Below are 16,893 nucleotides of genomic sequence, written 5' to 3' on the forward strand. Positions count from 1 at the left end.
GAGAGGGAAGAGGGTCAGAGGGAGAAGCAGACTCCCCGCTGAGCAGGGAGCCCGATGTGGGACTCGATCCAGGGACCCCAGGATCATGACCTGAGCCGAAGGCAGTCGCTTAACCAACTGAGCCACCCAGGCGCCCCAGCCCTCTCCTTTTCAAATGAGAAAATCCAATGCTCACAAAGATTGCATGAAAATAAAACTTTTGATTTATTGCTAACATAATCCCTTGGATTTGGCAATATATATTGAGAACCCTAAAAATACTCATACTCCATAACCAGGTACTTTTACTCCTAGAAATCTATTCAGAAAAGGCTTTATGCCTTTGAGCCTCTGATGCTGCATTATTAATATTGATGACACCTAAATATCCAACATTCAAGGTTGATTATAGCACTAATGAAGTATCACGCAACCATTAGAATACTGTCTTGCCCTTCTCTCAATAAGTAAACATTTCACAGAGGCTAATTTATGTGCAACCTTCTTTAGTATACCCACACTTAAGGATAGTCATCATTTGCTTTTTTATGAAAAAATATACCTGGGTGGTTATGCTTCAGGGATTTAAAAAATCACCTCCTATTTCTCTGTATGTCTAAAAAAAATGTCTCAAGGATTTGGATTTTCTCCAAGAGTCCATCTTTGACTCAATACAAAGATAACTTACTGCTGTGTTTTCTGATCTATATAGCTTACCCGAAGACTACAAATCTCTCTTAAACTAACTAGCTGAATAGAGACAAAAAGCATCTAAAATAAAGTTCAGCTCTGCCAATAAACTACATTTTTGGGGACCAGATGGATAGTTTTTGTCCTCAACCAGAATAAAGAATATGCAATTGTACCAAAGTCACTGCCCATTGTAGTTCACAGTGTCAGGGGTGGGGGTTCCCTTAATTACTGTGTCTGCCTCTCTCTTGCTGTTCTCTATGTGGTTTCTTTATCTTTTGTTATGCAGAAGCTGTTCAGTCATCCCTCAGTTCTTCAGGAGGAACTATTCCATTAATATTTGTAGATTTGGTGTGGCCTTGGAGAAGGTGAGTTTAAGGTCTTCCTACATCACCACTGTGGAATGGAATCTCAGTGTTCCTTATCAGCTGCTCTATAATGACCTTACCTGGGGTATCTGGAGTAACTCCTATCTGCTCCGCATGTTTTCATCCTTTATTAGGTTAGCCTGGGTGTGTTCTTATATGATGGTAAAAGGCAAGAGCTAGAGTGGAATCTTATAAGCGTTTTTGCAATTGCCTGCTTTATGTCATTCTGTTGACTAAATCAGTTCATGCGATAGAGCCCAGTAGGGAAGGATAAAGTATTTGGATCATTCATGAAATCATTCTACCTTATTCTAAGGCAAGGAAACTTTTCTATGCAAGCAAAAAAAAAAAAATTACAAACAATAACTAGTATATATTCATAGTCTTGAGACTTGGGGAGTCAAAATCAATTTGTAAATGTTCAAAAAGGTCTTAAGGAGGAGAGTGTGAAACATATCCTACCTAGGGTATGTTATTTATAAGTAAGACATGATTCTACTACTCCCTTGACCAATTTTGAAAGGTTGTCCAAACTTCTATTTAATGTGGAAACTACTTTATTCATTCCATGATGGGAATAGTAATGGAGTAATTTGACCAGGGTCCATTGGATGGATTATGGCACTTCGGGACAGCCATCCTCAAATTGCCAGAATCCATCTCTAGGGATAGAGCATCTTTTGCCAGTATTACTTTTCAGTAGGTTGAGCTGAGAATGGTGAGTTAATTACAACTTGTCTAAATTGATTCATTTTTCTCTGTAGATTTGGTGGTGATAAATATAAATTTAGCAACACTTAATATTGGCTAGGGTGTTAAAAACCCACAAACTTCATTTAACATGTAAGTCAAAGCAAAGATATTATTCTTGTCTTCTAGAGTGTTCTGTAGACCACTGAGGTGGTTTTTTTCAGTTCTTAACGCTTATCTCCTTGAGATATTGACAAAGTTTCTTAATCTGGTAAAAAATAGCTACAAAAAGCCTCTAGAAAACATCATTCTAATAGTAGAATTTCTAATTCTTTCCATTTAAGTTTGGGAACAAGCAAAGAGTGTTCTTACTACTATTCAACTTTACAGTGGAGGTCCTAGACAATTCAATAAAGAAAAAAAATAAAAAGTATACAAAGTTAAGAAAGTAGTAACTTTACATGCTTATATACATAAAAAGCCCAAGGAATATACAACTTATTAAAATGAATTATGAATTAATTTTTTGTGATCATTTATTCATTCCAGTGTTTTATTTTTAATTCCAGTATCGTTAATACAGTGTTATATTAGTTTCAGGTGTACAAAATAGTGATTCAACAGTTCCATATATTACTCAGTGCTCATCAAGATGAGTGTACTCTTAATATTCTTTCTTCTTCATCTATTTCACCCATCCCCACTCACCTTCCCTCTGGTAACAACCTGTGTATTCTCTATAATTAAGAGTCTGGTTTTTTATTTGACTCTTTTTTTCCCTTTGTTCATTTGTTTTGTTTCTTAAATTCTACATAACTAAAATCATATGGTAATTGTCTTTCTCTGGCTTATTTTGTTTCACATTATAGTCTCTAGATCCATTCATGTTGCAAATGGCAAGATTTCATTTTTTATGGTTGACTAATATTCCTTTGAAAAAATATATATGACATCTTTTTTATCCATCTATTGATGGATGCTTGAATTGCTTCCATAGTTTGGCCATTGCAAATAATCCTGCAATAAACATAAAGGGTGCATATATCATTTTGAATTCGTGTCTTTGTTTTCTTTGGGTAAATACCCAGTAGTGTCATTCCTGGATCACAGAATATGTCTATTGTTTTATTTTTTGAGTAATTTACACACTGTTTTCCACAGTGATTGCACCCAATTTGCATTCCCAGCAGCAGTGCACAAGGGTTCCTTTTTGCTTCATCCTCACCAACACCTGTGGTTTCTTGTGTTGTTGATTTTAGTCATTTGGACAGCTGTGAGGTGATATCTTATTGTGGTTTTGATTTGCATTTCCCTGATGATGAGTGATGTTGAGCATCTTTTGATGTGTCTGTTTAATGTATGAGTTTATGAAGTGTACTGAATATATATACAAAAATCAATTATATTCCCATATATCAGCAGCCAATAAGAAAATAAAATATTAAAATACCATCTAAAATAATATCAAAGATACTTCTGGGGAAGATGGCAGATTAGGAGGACCTTAAGCTCATCTTGCACAGATAAAACTAAGTAATGCATCAGTGTAAATAACGCAAAAAATGACATAGAGACTCCAGAACAAACTCCACAACTAAATGTAGAGAAGAGGCCACATCAAAGAGGGTAGTAAGGGCAGAGACATGATCTGGAGCTAAAGAGACCCATATAACTGTCTTCAGGAGGCAAGTGTGCTGCAGGCATGGAGAGGGGAAAGAAACAAACCCTCACATCAGGGAGCCCATATAGGGAAGACAAACCCCATAATATTTGGCTTTGAAAACCAGAGGAGCCAAATTTTGTGAGTTCTTACAACCAGTGGGGCTTAAGACCTGGAATTTCAAAATTCAGGAGGTTCAGCTTTAGGAGAGTCATTGGATGAGAGGAATCTGGGTCCCTGCCCTTAAAGAGATAGCAAAAGAAATAGTCCTGCTGAGATACAGCACAGCAGCTGCAGTTTGTAAAATGTCTGGGGTATATGGGAGAGAGAGTAGTTTATTCATTTCAGAGCAAGACCCAGTGGGACAGAGATTGCTAGGAGACTCCTCCAGCAACAAAAGAGCTGGCAGGTGCCATTCCCTGCCCCCTCCCCCCATCATAAACAAATGGCCACCTGCAGGACCAACACAGCTCTGATAATCACCACCTAACTTGCTAACATCACTGTCCCCTCGGAACCCCAGGCACACTGTCCCCTCCAATATGCTCTTTGCCAGAGCCCATCCAGATTGGTGCCACAAGCCTGGAAGTATGCAAACTCCAACAGGGGCCAGTATCACTCCAAAGTCACTCCTGCCCTGAGGAGAGGGAAAGATAACCATAGACAAGAATCAAACAGCAGACCTAGCAGTAGGCTGGAGGCAGACAACTGGTCTGATTGCTGACCTGGCCCATCAACGAAAGCACTTCAGGGGACAAACAGCCAAAGCACCCTAGTTTGGTGCTACTGCATCTCTGGCAAATGCCTGGTCTGGCTTAACTGAAGCCCAAGGTGGCCCCAGTCTGGTGACTAACACCACAGAGAACAAACACTGTCCACAACAGGCAAAGAGAATCACTGCAGATGACTGAAGGAAAAAGTAGCCAAGACACATCAGCAGGGTGCACAAAACACACATAGGAGACACTCCTGAAGTACCAGGTTCTGGTGATCAGGGGACACTAAACTGCAGGACACTAAATAACCTTTTCTTCATAAGGTCATTATTTTCAAGAGCAGGACATGTAGCTGCTCTGTAACATACAGAAACAGACAGAGTAGGACAAAGTGAGGAGACAGAGGAATATGTCCCAAATGAAAGAACAGGACAAAATCACAGCAAGACACCTAAGCAAAATGGAGATAAGTAATATGCTCAATGCAGAATTTAAAGTAATGGTCATAAAGATACTCAGTAAACTCAAGAAAAGAGTGGAGGACATCAGTGAGACCCTTAAAACAAAGAGGTAAAATAAAACCATCAAAGATGAAGAACACAATAAACGGAATTAAAAATATACTAGATGGAATAAAGAGTAGGCTAGAGGAAGAAGAAGAAATCAGCTACCTGGAGGACAAAGTAATTTAAAGTAATCAAGCTGAACAGGTAAGAGGAAAAAATTATGCAAAGTGAGAATAAACATAGGGAACTCAGTGATTCCATCAAGCATAATAACATTCACATTACAGGGATCGCAGAAGGAGAAGAGACGGGAAAGGGGGTAGAAAACTTATTTGAAGAAATTACACTGAAAACCTTTCAAATCTGTGGAGGAAACAGAAACCCAGATCCAGGAGACATAGAGATCCCCCCAACAAAATCAACCCAAGGAGGTCCACACAAAGACACATAGTAATTAAAATGGCAAACAATGCAACTGTAGAAAGAGAAATTAGAGAATCGATTCCATTTACAATAGCACCAAAACTATAAAATACCTCGGAATAAACCTAACCAAAGAGGTAAAGGATCTATACTCTAGGAACTACAGAACACTCATGAAAGACATTGAAGAAGACACAAAAAGATGGAAAAAACTTTCCATGCTCATGGATCAGAAGAATAAACATTGTTAAAATGTCTATGCTGCCCAGAGCAATCTATACCTTCAACGCCATCCCAATCAAAATACCAATGGCATTTTTCAAAGTGCTGGAACAAACAATCCTAAAATTTGTATGGAATCCAAAAAGACCCTGAATTGCCAAGGAAATGCTGAAAAAGAAAAACAAAGCTGGGGGCATCACGTTGCCTGATTTCAAGCTGTATTACAAAGCAGTGATCACCAAGACAGCCGGGTACTGGCACAAAAACAGACATATAGACCAATGGAACAGAATAGAGAGCCCAGATATGGACCCTCAACTCTATGGTCAAATAATCTTCGACAAAGCAGGAAAAAATATGCAATGGAAAAAAGACAGTCTCTTCAATAAATGGTGCTGGGAAAATTGGACAGCTATATACAGAAGAATGAAACTCGACCATTCCCTTCCACCATACACAAAGATAAACTCAAAATGGATGAAAGACCTCAATGTGAGACAGGAATCCATCAAAATCCTAGAGGAGAACATAGGCAGTAACCTCTCCGACATTGGCCACAGCAACTTCTTTCAAGATACATCTCCAAAGGCAAGGGAAACAAAAGCAAAAATGAACTTTTGGGACTTCATCAAGATGAAAAGCTTCTGCACAGCAAAGGAAACAGTCAACAAAACAAAGAGGCAATCCACAGAATGGGAGAAGACATTTGCAAATGACACTACGGACAAAGTGCTGATTTCCAAGATCTATAAAGAACTTCTCAAACTCAACACCCAAAAAAACAAACAAGTCAAAAAATGGGCGGAAGACATGAACAGACACTTCTCAAAAGAAGACAAATGGCTAACAGACACATGAAAAAATGTGCATCATCATTAGCCATCAGGGAAATTCAAATCAAAGCCACATTGAGATACCACCTTACATCAGTTAGAATGGCAAAAATTGACAAGGCAAGAAACAACAAATGTTGGAGAGGTTGTGGAGAAAAAGGAACCGTCTTACACCGTTGGTGGGAATGCAAGTTGGTACAGCCACTTTGGAAAACAGTGTGGAGGTGCCTCAAAAAATTAAAAATAGAGCTACCCTATGACCCAGCAATTGCACTACTGAGTATTTAACCCAAAGACACAGATGTAGTGAAAAGAAAGGCCATATGCACCCCAATGTTCATAGCAGCAATGTCCACAATGACCAAACTGTGGAAACAGCTGAGATGCCCTTCAACAGATGAATGGATAAAGAAGATGTGGTCCATATATACAAAGGAATATTACTCAGCCATCAGACAGGATGAATACCTAACTTTTACATCAACATGATGGGACTGGAGGAGATTATGCTAAGTGAAATAAGTCAAGCAGAGAAAGTCAATTATCATATGGTTTCACTTATTTGTGGAACATGAGGAATAGCATGGCGGATATTAGGAGAAGGAAGGGAAAAATGAAGGGGGGGGAATTGGAGGGGGAGACGAACTACGAGAGACTATGGACTCCGAGAAACAAACTGAGGGTTTTAGCGGGGGGGTGGGGGGATGGGTTAGCCCAGTGATGGGTATTAAGGAGGGCACGTACTGCATGGAGCACTGGGTGTTATATGCAAACAATGAATCATGGTTCACTACATCAAAAAGCAATGATGTACTGTATGGTGACTAACATAACATAAAATTAAATTAAATTTAAAAAATAATAATAAAAAATAAAATAGCAAAAAGTAGTGATAACGAGAGAATTTTAAAAGTAGCAAGAGAAAAGAAAGCAATTATATATAAGGGAAACCCCATTAGGTTATGAGTTCACTTTTTAGCAGAAACTCTGCAGACCAGAAGAGAATGGCATGATATATTCAAAGTGCGGGAAGGAAAAAATCAGCAGCCAAGAATACTCTATCCAGCAAGGTTATCCAGCAAGGAGGGATAGAGTTTCCAAGACAAAAAAAAATTAAAGAAATTCATCACCACTAAATGAACCCTACAAAAAAATGCAAAAGGGGACTTTTGTAGAAGACCATAAATAGGAGTAAGAAAAGTAGGAAGCACAAAAGCAATTACAATAAGTATATCTATAAAAATCAGTGAGGATACTCAGAAAATAAAAGTAAATTATGGCACCATATACCTAAAATGTGGTGAGGAAAGGAGTAAAGAATGCATTCAAACTTAAGTGACCATCAACTCAATATGGTCTGTTATATGCAGAAGATGTTACAAATAAACCTAACGGTAACCACAAATCAAAAACTGGTAATAGATATGCAAAGAATAAAGAGAAAGGAATCCAAATATATCACTAAAGAAAGCCAACTAATTGTGAGAGAAGAGAGCGAAGGAAGAAAGGAACAGAGAACTACAAAAACAACCATAAAACAAGTAACAAAATGACAAATATACATCCATCAATAATTACTTTGAATGTAAATGGACTAACTGTTCCAAGCAAAAGATATAAGGTGATGGAATGGAAAAAAAAAAAAAAAACACCCAAGACCCATCTATATGCTGCCTACAAGAGACTCACTGCAAACCTAAATACACATGCACACTGAAAGTGAAGGGATGGAGAATGCATGCAAATGGATGTGAAAAGAAATCTGGGGTAGCAATACTTATGTCAAACAAAAAAGAGTTTAAAACATTGTACCATATGAATTATATGGTTTTGTTTTAGTTCCATATTACTTATAAATATATATTACCTCTATTTATCTCTTACAAACAGGAAAATATAAAATTTATCTCCTTTGAATAATACTTTTTTATATGTAATATAGTATATGCCATAAAATAATATATATAATATAGCATGCAATATAATACATATTATATAAAATAACATATAACATACATGTTATATGATTATATGGAAACTAGTATATGTAATATACATATTTATATATACATATTTTATAATTATATATAAATTATCTAATTTATAATTTATAAATTTATAGAATTTGTAACTTATAATTACATAATGTATAAACTAAAATATACACTTATATAAACTATATACTGTATATATTAAACAAATTTGATTATAGGTACATGTTAATATATACATGTTATAATTATAGTATATATAACTATAGTTATATAACTATGTATAAATACACATGTATTATTCTAAAGGGAAAAGGTTATATTTTTCTGTTTCTTTTAAAAAAGATGAATTTTATATGCTATAAATGAAATGTATATTTATATATAATACATAACATATACTAAATATATTGTATTAACTCCATAATTTATATATGTAATTATATATCCTATATTGTGTAGTATAATATATATTATATATAAATACACATATGTTATTCTAAGGGGAAAATTTTATATTTTTGTGTTTCTAAGAGATGAATATACATAAATATATATGCAATATATATTTATAAATAGAATAAAATATACTATATATAATTTATATGTAATTGTATATTATATAAAAGTATATACTATGCAATATATATTTAATATATATTTAAACATGTACTATTCTAAGAGGGAAATATATTATACTAATATAGTAATATCAATTTATTATATATTTATAACTATTATTTAATATATGATATATACTGTAGTGCAGTATATATAATATACATTATATATAATTGTATACATATTATTCCAAGGGGGAAATGTTTTATTTTTCTGTTTGTATAAGAGATGAATACAGTGGATACTTTTTTTCAGTTGGTAATGATTGAGTTAATCTCTGTCAAGGCAGTTTCTTTCTAAGTACATATATTCCTTGACTTACCACAGGGTTAGGTCCCAACAAACCCATTTTAGGTTGAAAATATTAAAAGTCAAAAATGCATTTAATACTCCTAACCTACCCAACATCATAGCTTAGCCTAGCCTACCTTAATTGTGCTCAAAACACTTACATTAGCCTACAGTTGGACAAAATCATCTAATAGGAAGCCTATTTTGTAATAAAGTGTTGAATGTCTCTTGTAATGTATTGAATACTGTACTGAGTGGGAAAAACCAGAATGGCTGTAAAGACACAATGGTTGTCAGGGTATCAACTGTTCACCCGCATGATCACGGGGCTGACTGGGAACTGCAGCTGTTGAAAATATTGCACCACATATCACTAGCCTGGGAAAAGATCAAAATTCAACTTCAAAGTATGAGGTTTACTGAATGCTTATCACTTTAATACTGTTGTAAAGTCAAGCAATTTTTTATTTTTTAAATTTAAGTTAGTTAACCTATGTGTGGTATTGGTTTCAGGAATAGAATTTAGTGATTCATCACTTATAGATAACACCCAGTGCTTATCCGAACAAGAGCCCTCTTTAGTTATTTATTTATTTATTTTTTTTAAGAGCCCTCTTTAATATTCATCACCCATTTAGCCCATCCCCCACCCCACAACCCCTCCAGCAACCCTCAGTTTGTTCTTTTAACTATAGAGTCTCTTATAGTTTACCTCTCTCTCTTTTTATTTTATTTTTCCTTCCCTTTCCCTATGTTCATCTGCTTTGTTTCTTAAATTCCACATATAAGTGAAATCATATATTTGTCTTTCTCTGACTTATTTCACTTAGCATAATACACTCTAGTTCTATGCACGTTGTTGCAAATGGCAAGATTTCATTATTTTTGATGACTGAGTAATATTCTAGTGTGTGTGTGTGTGTGTGTGTGTGTATCTCACATCTTCTTTATCCACTCATCAGTCAATGGACCAAATCATGGAAAGAATCCAAAAGCCAAACTTTTTAACTGGAGACCGTCTGTAATTCAAAATCTGGTCCTTCTGAAGTTTTAGAAACTAAGCTGAAATACCAGGTTAAGCACAGTCCAAGAAATCTGTTCAAACTAAAATTCTTCTGTCTATTTTTGTGGTGCTTGAGAAAAAGACTTCATGATTTATGAGAAAATGTGTTTTATCTTGGAAATTATGTTCAAACTTTAGCTTACTATTTTGTGGAATGAATACTTATTAAGTGGACATGAGATCATCTCAAAAGAACTAAGCAGGTTCACAGGTCTTCTTGTTTTGAACATTTGTGAATATTACACATTTCTTTTTAATATATTCTAGAGTATGCAATGGTCAATAGAATGAAATATACCATTGTACTGGAAGAATTAACGTATCACTTTAGTGACATACTTGAACTAAATGACTAAAGGTTTAGGGGTGCATAGAAACCACAATAATTTGTGTAACATTTTGAAGTGCATTAAGTATTTTTTACCATGACTTTTCAACAGCCAGTATTCTTTCTTTGTTATCACACAAAGCATAATGACTACTCAAAATGCAATATTTTTAATTCACATATTATAAGTCATGTGAGTTATACAACCTCCCTGTCAAAATTACTGGCTGCCAAATATATGTTTCTTCAGCTGTATCTTTTGATTTTTTAAAAAATTTCTGTAAAATAGATGTTATAGAATGTAACACCTTTGATGTCTTTGTGAAGTGGTGTACAATTGTATGATTCCTGTATGTAAATGGAATGCTTGGGCTTTTTGTTTTTAAATAAAGATTTTATTTACTTATTTGAGAGAGAGAGAGAGTGTGTGTGCAAGCACTAGCAGGGGTAGGGGCAGAGGGAGAAGCAGACTCCCCACTGAACAGGGAGCCCAACACGGGGCTTGATCCCAGGACCCCAAGATCATGATTTCAGCTGATGACAGCTGCTTAACCAACTGAGCCATCCAGGTGCCCCTGAATGCTTAGGCTTTTAATCAGAATTTTAGATAGCAGTAAATATTAAAGTTATAACAAGTAATATGTAAATGTTGTAAGAACTGCACAACACTGAATGAATCTCAGATTTGGGGCATAAAAAGTCAAAAAAGATGTATTATATGATTCCACTTATGTGAAATTCAAGAAAAAGTAAAACTAATCTGTGTAATAGATGTTAGAATAATAATTACCTCCAGTGTGTTGGGATATTGACTGAAAAAGAGAAATATTCTATATATTGATAAGGGTGTTGGTTACATACATATATACCTCAAAATAACTTCATCAAGATCCACTTAAGATTAGTGCAATTTACAGTATTTGTTATGCTTCAACAAAAGCATAATTATATGTGCATGTTTATATGTGGACTTAAATATAGACATAAACGTATATGTACATAATTACATCATATTGGTTTAATAATATAAATTGCACTAATACACAACCACACACATATGCAAACTTCTTAAACGATGGTTTTTAACTGGAATTTCATATTAAATATCATTTTGTTTGAATTATAATTTAATTATGGTAAAAAAATTAGATTTAGCCAGATGGATTCAGTTTAGATGATCTCATTTGTGTTGGCAACAACCAAAGCATCATTGTCAGGAGTCAGTGAAATATATATCTTCTTCTATCAGGCCTGATCAGGGTGTTGACCTTTGCCACATCAATGTCATAGAGCTTCTTCACAGCCTGTTTGATCTGGTGCTTGTTGGCTTTGACATCCACAGTGAACACAAGTGTGTTGTTGTTTCTATTTTCTTCATGGCTGACTCAGTAGGGGAATTGATGATGGCATAGTGGTCAACCTTGCTTGTTTCTCCTGGGGGCTTTCTTTTGAGGATATTTGGGCTGCCTTCAGAGACACAGTGCCTTGGGCTGTCGAAATGTAGGTGACCTGTGGATCTTTTTTTGGTGACTGTGGATGCATTTCAGCACCACTTTCTTGGTCTTCAAATCCTTTGCCTTGGCTTCAGCTTTGGGAGGGGCAAGGACTTCCTTCTTTGTCTTTGTTGCCATCTTCATGAAAGGGTGAAATGATTTAATCCACATTATATAAAGCAGTATGCCTCCACTATAACTTAGGACCTCAACCTAAAAACATGTATTTTTTTAAAGAATTCCCAACCTTCTCTCCTATGATAAGACTATAAAAATGGCCACAATTTGTTGCAATTCCTGCTATCAAGATATGCAGTCTGTTCTACTCCTTGAATCTGGACTGAATTGTAATTTGCTTTGTACCACAGAATGAGGTAGAAGCCATATTATACTACTTTTGAACCTGGACCATTAGGGGCTCTGTATTCTTTTGTTTGCTGCTTGTGGGATCTTTGCCACTGCCACCATGTGAACAAGCCTGAATTAGTCTGTTGGAACATGAGACACCACATGGAGCCACCCAACCATTTATTTACTTATTTATTTATTTATTTATTTATTTATTTATTTATTTATTATTTATATTTTATTTTTAAAGATGTTGCTTCTTTATTTAGAGCACATGTATGTGAGTGAGCAGGGGGAGGGGCAAAGGATGAGGGAGAAAAACCTCAAGCTGACTTTGTGCTGAGTGTGTGGAGTCCAACACAGGGCTCAATCTCATGACCCTGAGATCATGATCTGAACCAAAAGCAAGAGTTGGATGCTCAACCAACTGAGCCACCCGGGCACCCCTCCAACCATACCATTTTAGACTAGCCAATCCTCAGAAGACAAGTAGCTGCCCACAGATGTATGCATTAGCCCAGCTGTGATTAGTCAAATTTGTCCCTGATCAGCAGAACCACCCAGTTAAGCCCAATCCAAATTCATAAACCACATTATCATGAACTAAGTAAATGGTTGGTGCTATAAGTTGCTAAGTTTTTCAGTGGTTCATTACACAGCAAAAACTAATTGCTACCGATCCATTATAATTCTTTACCTGAGAGTAAATTTTTGAAACACTGCCATCTCTGGGCCAATATTAAACTTATGACTCCACAGTCTATGTTTACTGAGAATTGTGAGCATTTGTTAAATACCCTTACCTTAATGGGATTCCTATAGAAAGACTCCTTTCCTGAAGATGGGAATGACATAGCAATAATACGCTCTGGAAGTCAAAATAGTCACTATTATGAATGTCATTATAAATGTGAAACAATATATGAGAAATTAACTTATATATAACCAGACTCCTTTTTCATAGAAAAGAACTTTCTGGATTGAGAATGACAGGGGGGAAAAAAGCTACCTCTCAGGATAATCCAGATAACATATTAAATTATCAGATATAATGACCATTAAACTCACATAGTGTTCTTAAGACTCAACTGGTTCCAGCCATATGGGACAGATTTTGTGTTGACCAGTGGTGAGAATTTATTTCCTATTTAAACACCAAAGAAAAATGAGAGATCTGGGCTCCAGCAATGGTGGAAACTCTCAGGGTGCCTTCCAGTGCTCCTGCCTCAGAAAACTGAGACCCCTTATTCTCTAGGGTTTTAGGAAGAGAACAGGTCTCTTTGAAATCGTTGCAACCCAGAAAAACTACTAGAACTCAAATTCCAAACCAAACAAAGGGAGCCAACTGGAAATCCATTCAGTTTCCTGTACAGTAACCAAGCAGCCCTGATTTGAGAGGACAATGCAGATTTTCCACTGTCAGGGATAAACTACAAATACGTTGTGCTACCATATGGCTCATGTCTTCATGGATAAAGAATGCTTTGAAAGAACATGGCTCAGACAAAGCAAGAACAAAATTCGCATAGTTACTCACACACCAGAAAGATTTGAAGTTAATATAAGTAAATCAACAGTTAAACTTTACAAACCAGTAACATAAGTGAGGTCTAAGTCAAATCCATCCTTCTTGTATCGCCGTTTGTTTCCTGAAACCTAAGAGTTTAAAACAATCATTAATTTGTAAGATGAAAAATTGACATAAAAATAAAGAATATTATATAGATATCTATAACCCTTGTCAGTATTTCCTGAAACAAACATTTTCTGAATCATAAACATATTTTGCCTGCTTACCATCCTTCTGGCCAGCTTTTCAAGATGTCTCTTTTGATGAGCCAGATGAAAAACTCTTATCAGAATGATAAGTCGTAGAGGTCGAAATAAAATTGTCAATCTAACAGTAAAAAGATTCATTTTTGCTTTAGAAATAGGATTTTGTCAATATGGACCAAGCCTAGAGCTGTAGTTCTTAACCAGGGGTGATTTTGTACACACACAAACCCCACCAAGCCTCCTACCCGCCCACCTATGGGATACTTGGCAATGTCTGGGGTTATTTTTGGTTATCACACTGTGTATGAGGGTGTGCTACTTGTATCTAGTGGGTAGAAGCCAGGAATGCTACTAAACACCAATGCACAGGACAGCCCTTATAACAAAGAACTATCTGATCCAAAGTACCAATAGTGCTGAGATTGAGAAACTCTGGTAGAGAGAAATAGTTATATGATAGAATTTGTGGACTGAACTCTTGTGTTTTAAGATGAGTATTTTTCAATCATTTTCCCATCAAAAGTTTCTCCCATCAAAACGGTTCTTGTTCACCTTTGTTTTTCCCATCAGTAACAGAGGCTCACTACAGCTGCTAACACATACCAGGCAGGCAGCAGATTGAGACACTTCCCGAGTGTGCTAGCTGGTGTCTCTCCGACCATCAGAAAAAAACATGATGGCAGAGAACTGATGGTTTGCATATGTGCTTCTCTAACTTGAGTGTGCATATGATTCAGTAGGTCTAGAGTGGGGCCTGAGGTGTTTTTCCTCTTGCATTTCTAGCAAGTTCTTAGGTGATACTGATGTTGCCAGTCAGAGGGCCATATTGGATCCAGTTATTTTAAAACAACTCCAAAAGCCTATCATATAACATCAAATTTTGTTGGGACCTGAATTAAGTCCTAAGCTGTTGGAGTACAGAAAGGAGCAAGCTGTTGGACTAATGAGTGAGCTACCCAACATCTATATCCCAATACACATCTGTTCCTTTTCTTCATTGCCGCAGTAGCAAGAGGAAAAGCGGGGGTAATCATCAGTCTCTCAATACACATTTTAGTTTCCTGATACCTAAACAGTTCTAACTTTGCCTCAGCTTTCTTCATTTCAGCTATACTGCAAAATTCCACTTCCATAGTGCTACCTTTGTCACCTTGTTTTCTGTTCCATTTGCTCTTTCTTAGAGAATCATCATTGGAGTCACCCAAATTTTGCATATGCTTAAACCAATACTCTCTTGATTACAGGAAAAACCCAGGAATTTCATGTGTAAGGAACTTGTGATTGAAGCTCAATGGGAATTCAGTGGGAATTTTTTTAAATTTAAATTCAATTAGCCAGCATATAATACATCATTAGTTTTTGATGTAATGTTCAATGATTCAATAACTGCATTTAACACCCAGAGCTCATCACATCACATGCCCTCCTTAATGCCCATCAGGAGCATCACAATGCCTGACTTCAAGCTATATTACAAAGTTGTGACCATCAAGACGGCATGGTAGTGGCACTAAAACAGACACATAGATCAATGGAACAGAATAGAGAGCCCAGATATGGACCCTCAATTCTATGGTCAACTAATCTTTGACAAAGGAGGAAAGAATAGCCAATGGAAAAAAGACAGTCTCTTCAATAAGTGGTGCCGGGAAAATTGGACAACCACATGCAAAATGAAAATGGACCACCATACACAAAGATAAACTCAAAATGGATGAGAGACCTATAAGTGAGACAGGAATTCATCAAAATCCTAGAGGAGAACACAGGCAGTAACCTCTTTGACCACAGTGGGAATTTCAAAATGTAGAGAAGTTAAAGTGAGTACAAGAGGCAAAGTCCCAAGTTTCTTCTTTAGAGGCTCCATGTTCTTTATTCAGGTAAAAGTACTTAATCTGTACACCCTTCACTCTTCCCTAAACACAACCATCCTTTAGTTTCCAAGTATGTGGAAATTTGTCTATTTCATTTTTGCAGCTTATTTGGCTCAGAATCAGCACATTCAGACTTAGAAAGATTATGCAAAAGGAAAACTACAGAAAAGGCCCCCCCCAAAAAACAAAAGAAAAAAATTAAAACTTTAAGGGAAATAAATATATATTTCTTACCTGGGGATAGTTTGAAGAGACTTAAAGTCATAAAACATATAAATCATATCAACCAGTAGAGTCACTACAATAATGACAGAATCTAAGTAGTTAAGTATATCAGAAAAATATTGTTGTATCCTGTAGTATAAAACAAAAAATATTAGTGTATGCTCTCCCAACGAATAAATAGGGATATTTTAAGAACACAAATTATTTGACTCATCCCATTAAGAATTCTACTTTAATGGATTCTTTAAAATGCATACTAGACTAGACTAAGGGGGAAAACATCCAAACTATATCTTATTTTGTACATACAAATGACAAAAGCATCAATATGGTAACTTAAGTATGGTAAGAGATAGAACCAAACCACTGAATAAGAAGCAAGCAATACCTTCATGTATTGGGTGACAAAGGTGGGCTGTTTGGCAGTACTACTGAGCAATGGAAGCTAAATGTGTCACAGCTTTAGAGCAACTGGGCTGTGAGGAATGTGCAAGAGGAACACAAGGTCCAGTAATTTGGCTTGCAAATTCTGGCTTTGCGCCTACAGTAGAATCACAGTAGGCTGGAATTTCCTCCTGTGAAAGCTGAACTTCCATCCACTTTGCCTTCCTCCCCAACACTGGCTCCTTCAGCCAGGAGCACTGGTGCTCCAAGGAACCCTTCTTCCAATTCTAGGGTAGCCCCTCTCAGGCTCTGAGTAGCCTGGGGGTAAAAACTGTCCTTGGTTCTGAAGTATGAGGATAGAAGTTCAGCAGGAGAGGAGATAAGTAGCCTTCTGAAATGCTCTGGATGAAAT

At 36.2% G+C, this 16,893-nt stretch overlaps 1 protein-coding gene across 1 annotated transcript in view; it reads right to left on the minus strand.

Moving 5' to 3' along the window:
- Positions 1-16,893, minus strand: part of LOC114210531 (phosphatidylinositol 3,4,5-trisphosphate 3-phosphatase TPTE2-like) — a 151,370-nt gene that overhangs the window by 56,986 nt on the left and 77,491 nt on the right. Inside the window, exons 9-12 of the mRNA XM_028104810.2 lie at positions 16,107-16,226; positions 14,020-14,119; positions 13,815-13,878; positions 13,026-13,090 (exon numbers count right to left, since the gene is read on the minus strand). Of these exons, the coding sequence (XP_027960611.2) occupies positions 13,026-13,090; positions 13,815-13,878; positions 14,020-14,119; positions 16,107-16,226 (349 nt within the window). The remainder of the gene's footprint in view (positions 1-13,025; positions 13,091-13,814; positions 13,879-14,019; positions 14,120-16,106; positions 16,227-16,893) is intronic.

This window comes from Eumetopias jubatus, unplaced genomic scaffold (assembly GCF_037043125.1).
Source record: "Eumetopias jubatus isolate StellerSeaLion01/CBP00866 unplaced genomic scaffold, mEumJub1_p1.0 scaffold_3, whole genome shotgun sequence".
Lineage (NCBI taxonomy): Eukaryota > Metazoa > Chordata > Mammalia > Carnivora > Otariidae > Eumetopias > Eumetopias jubatus.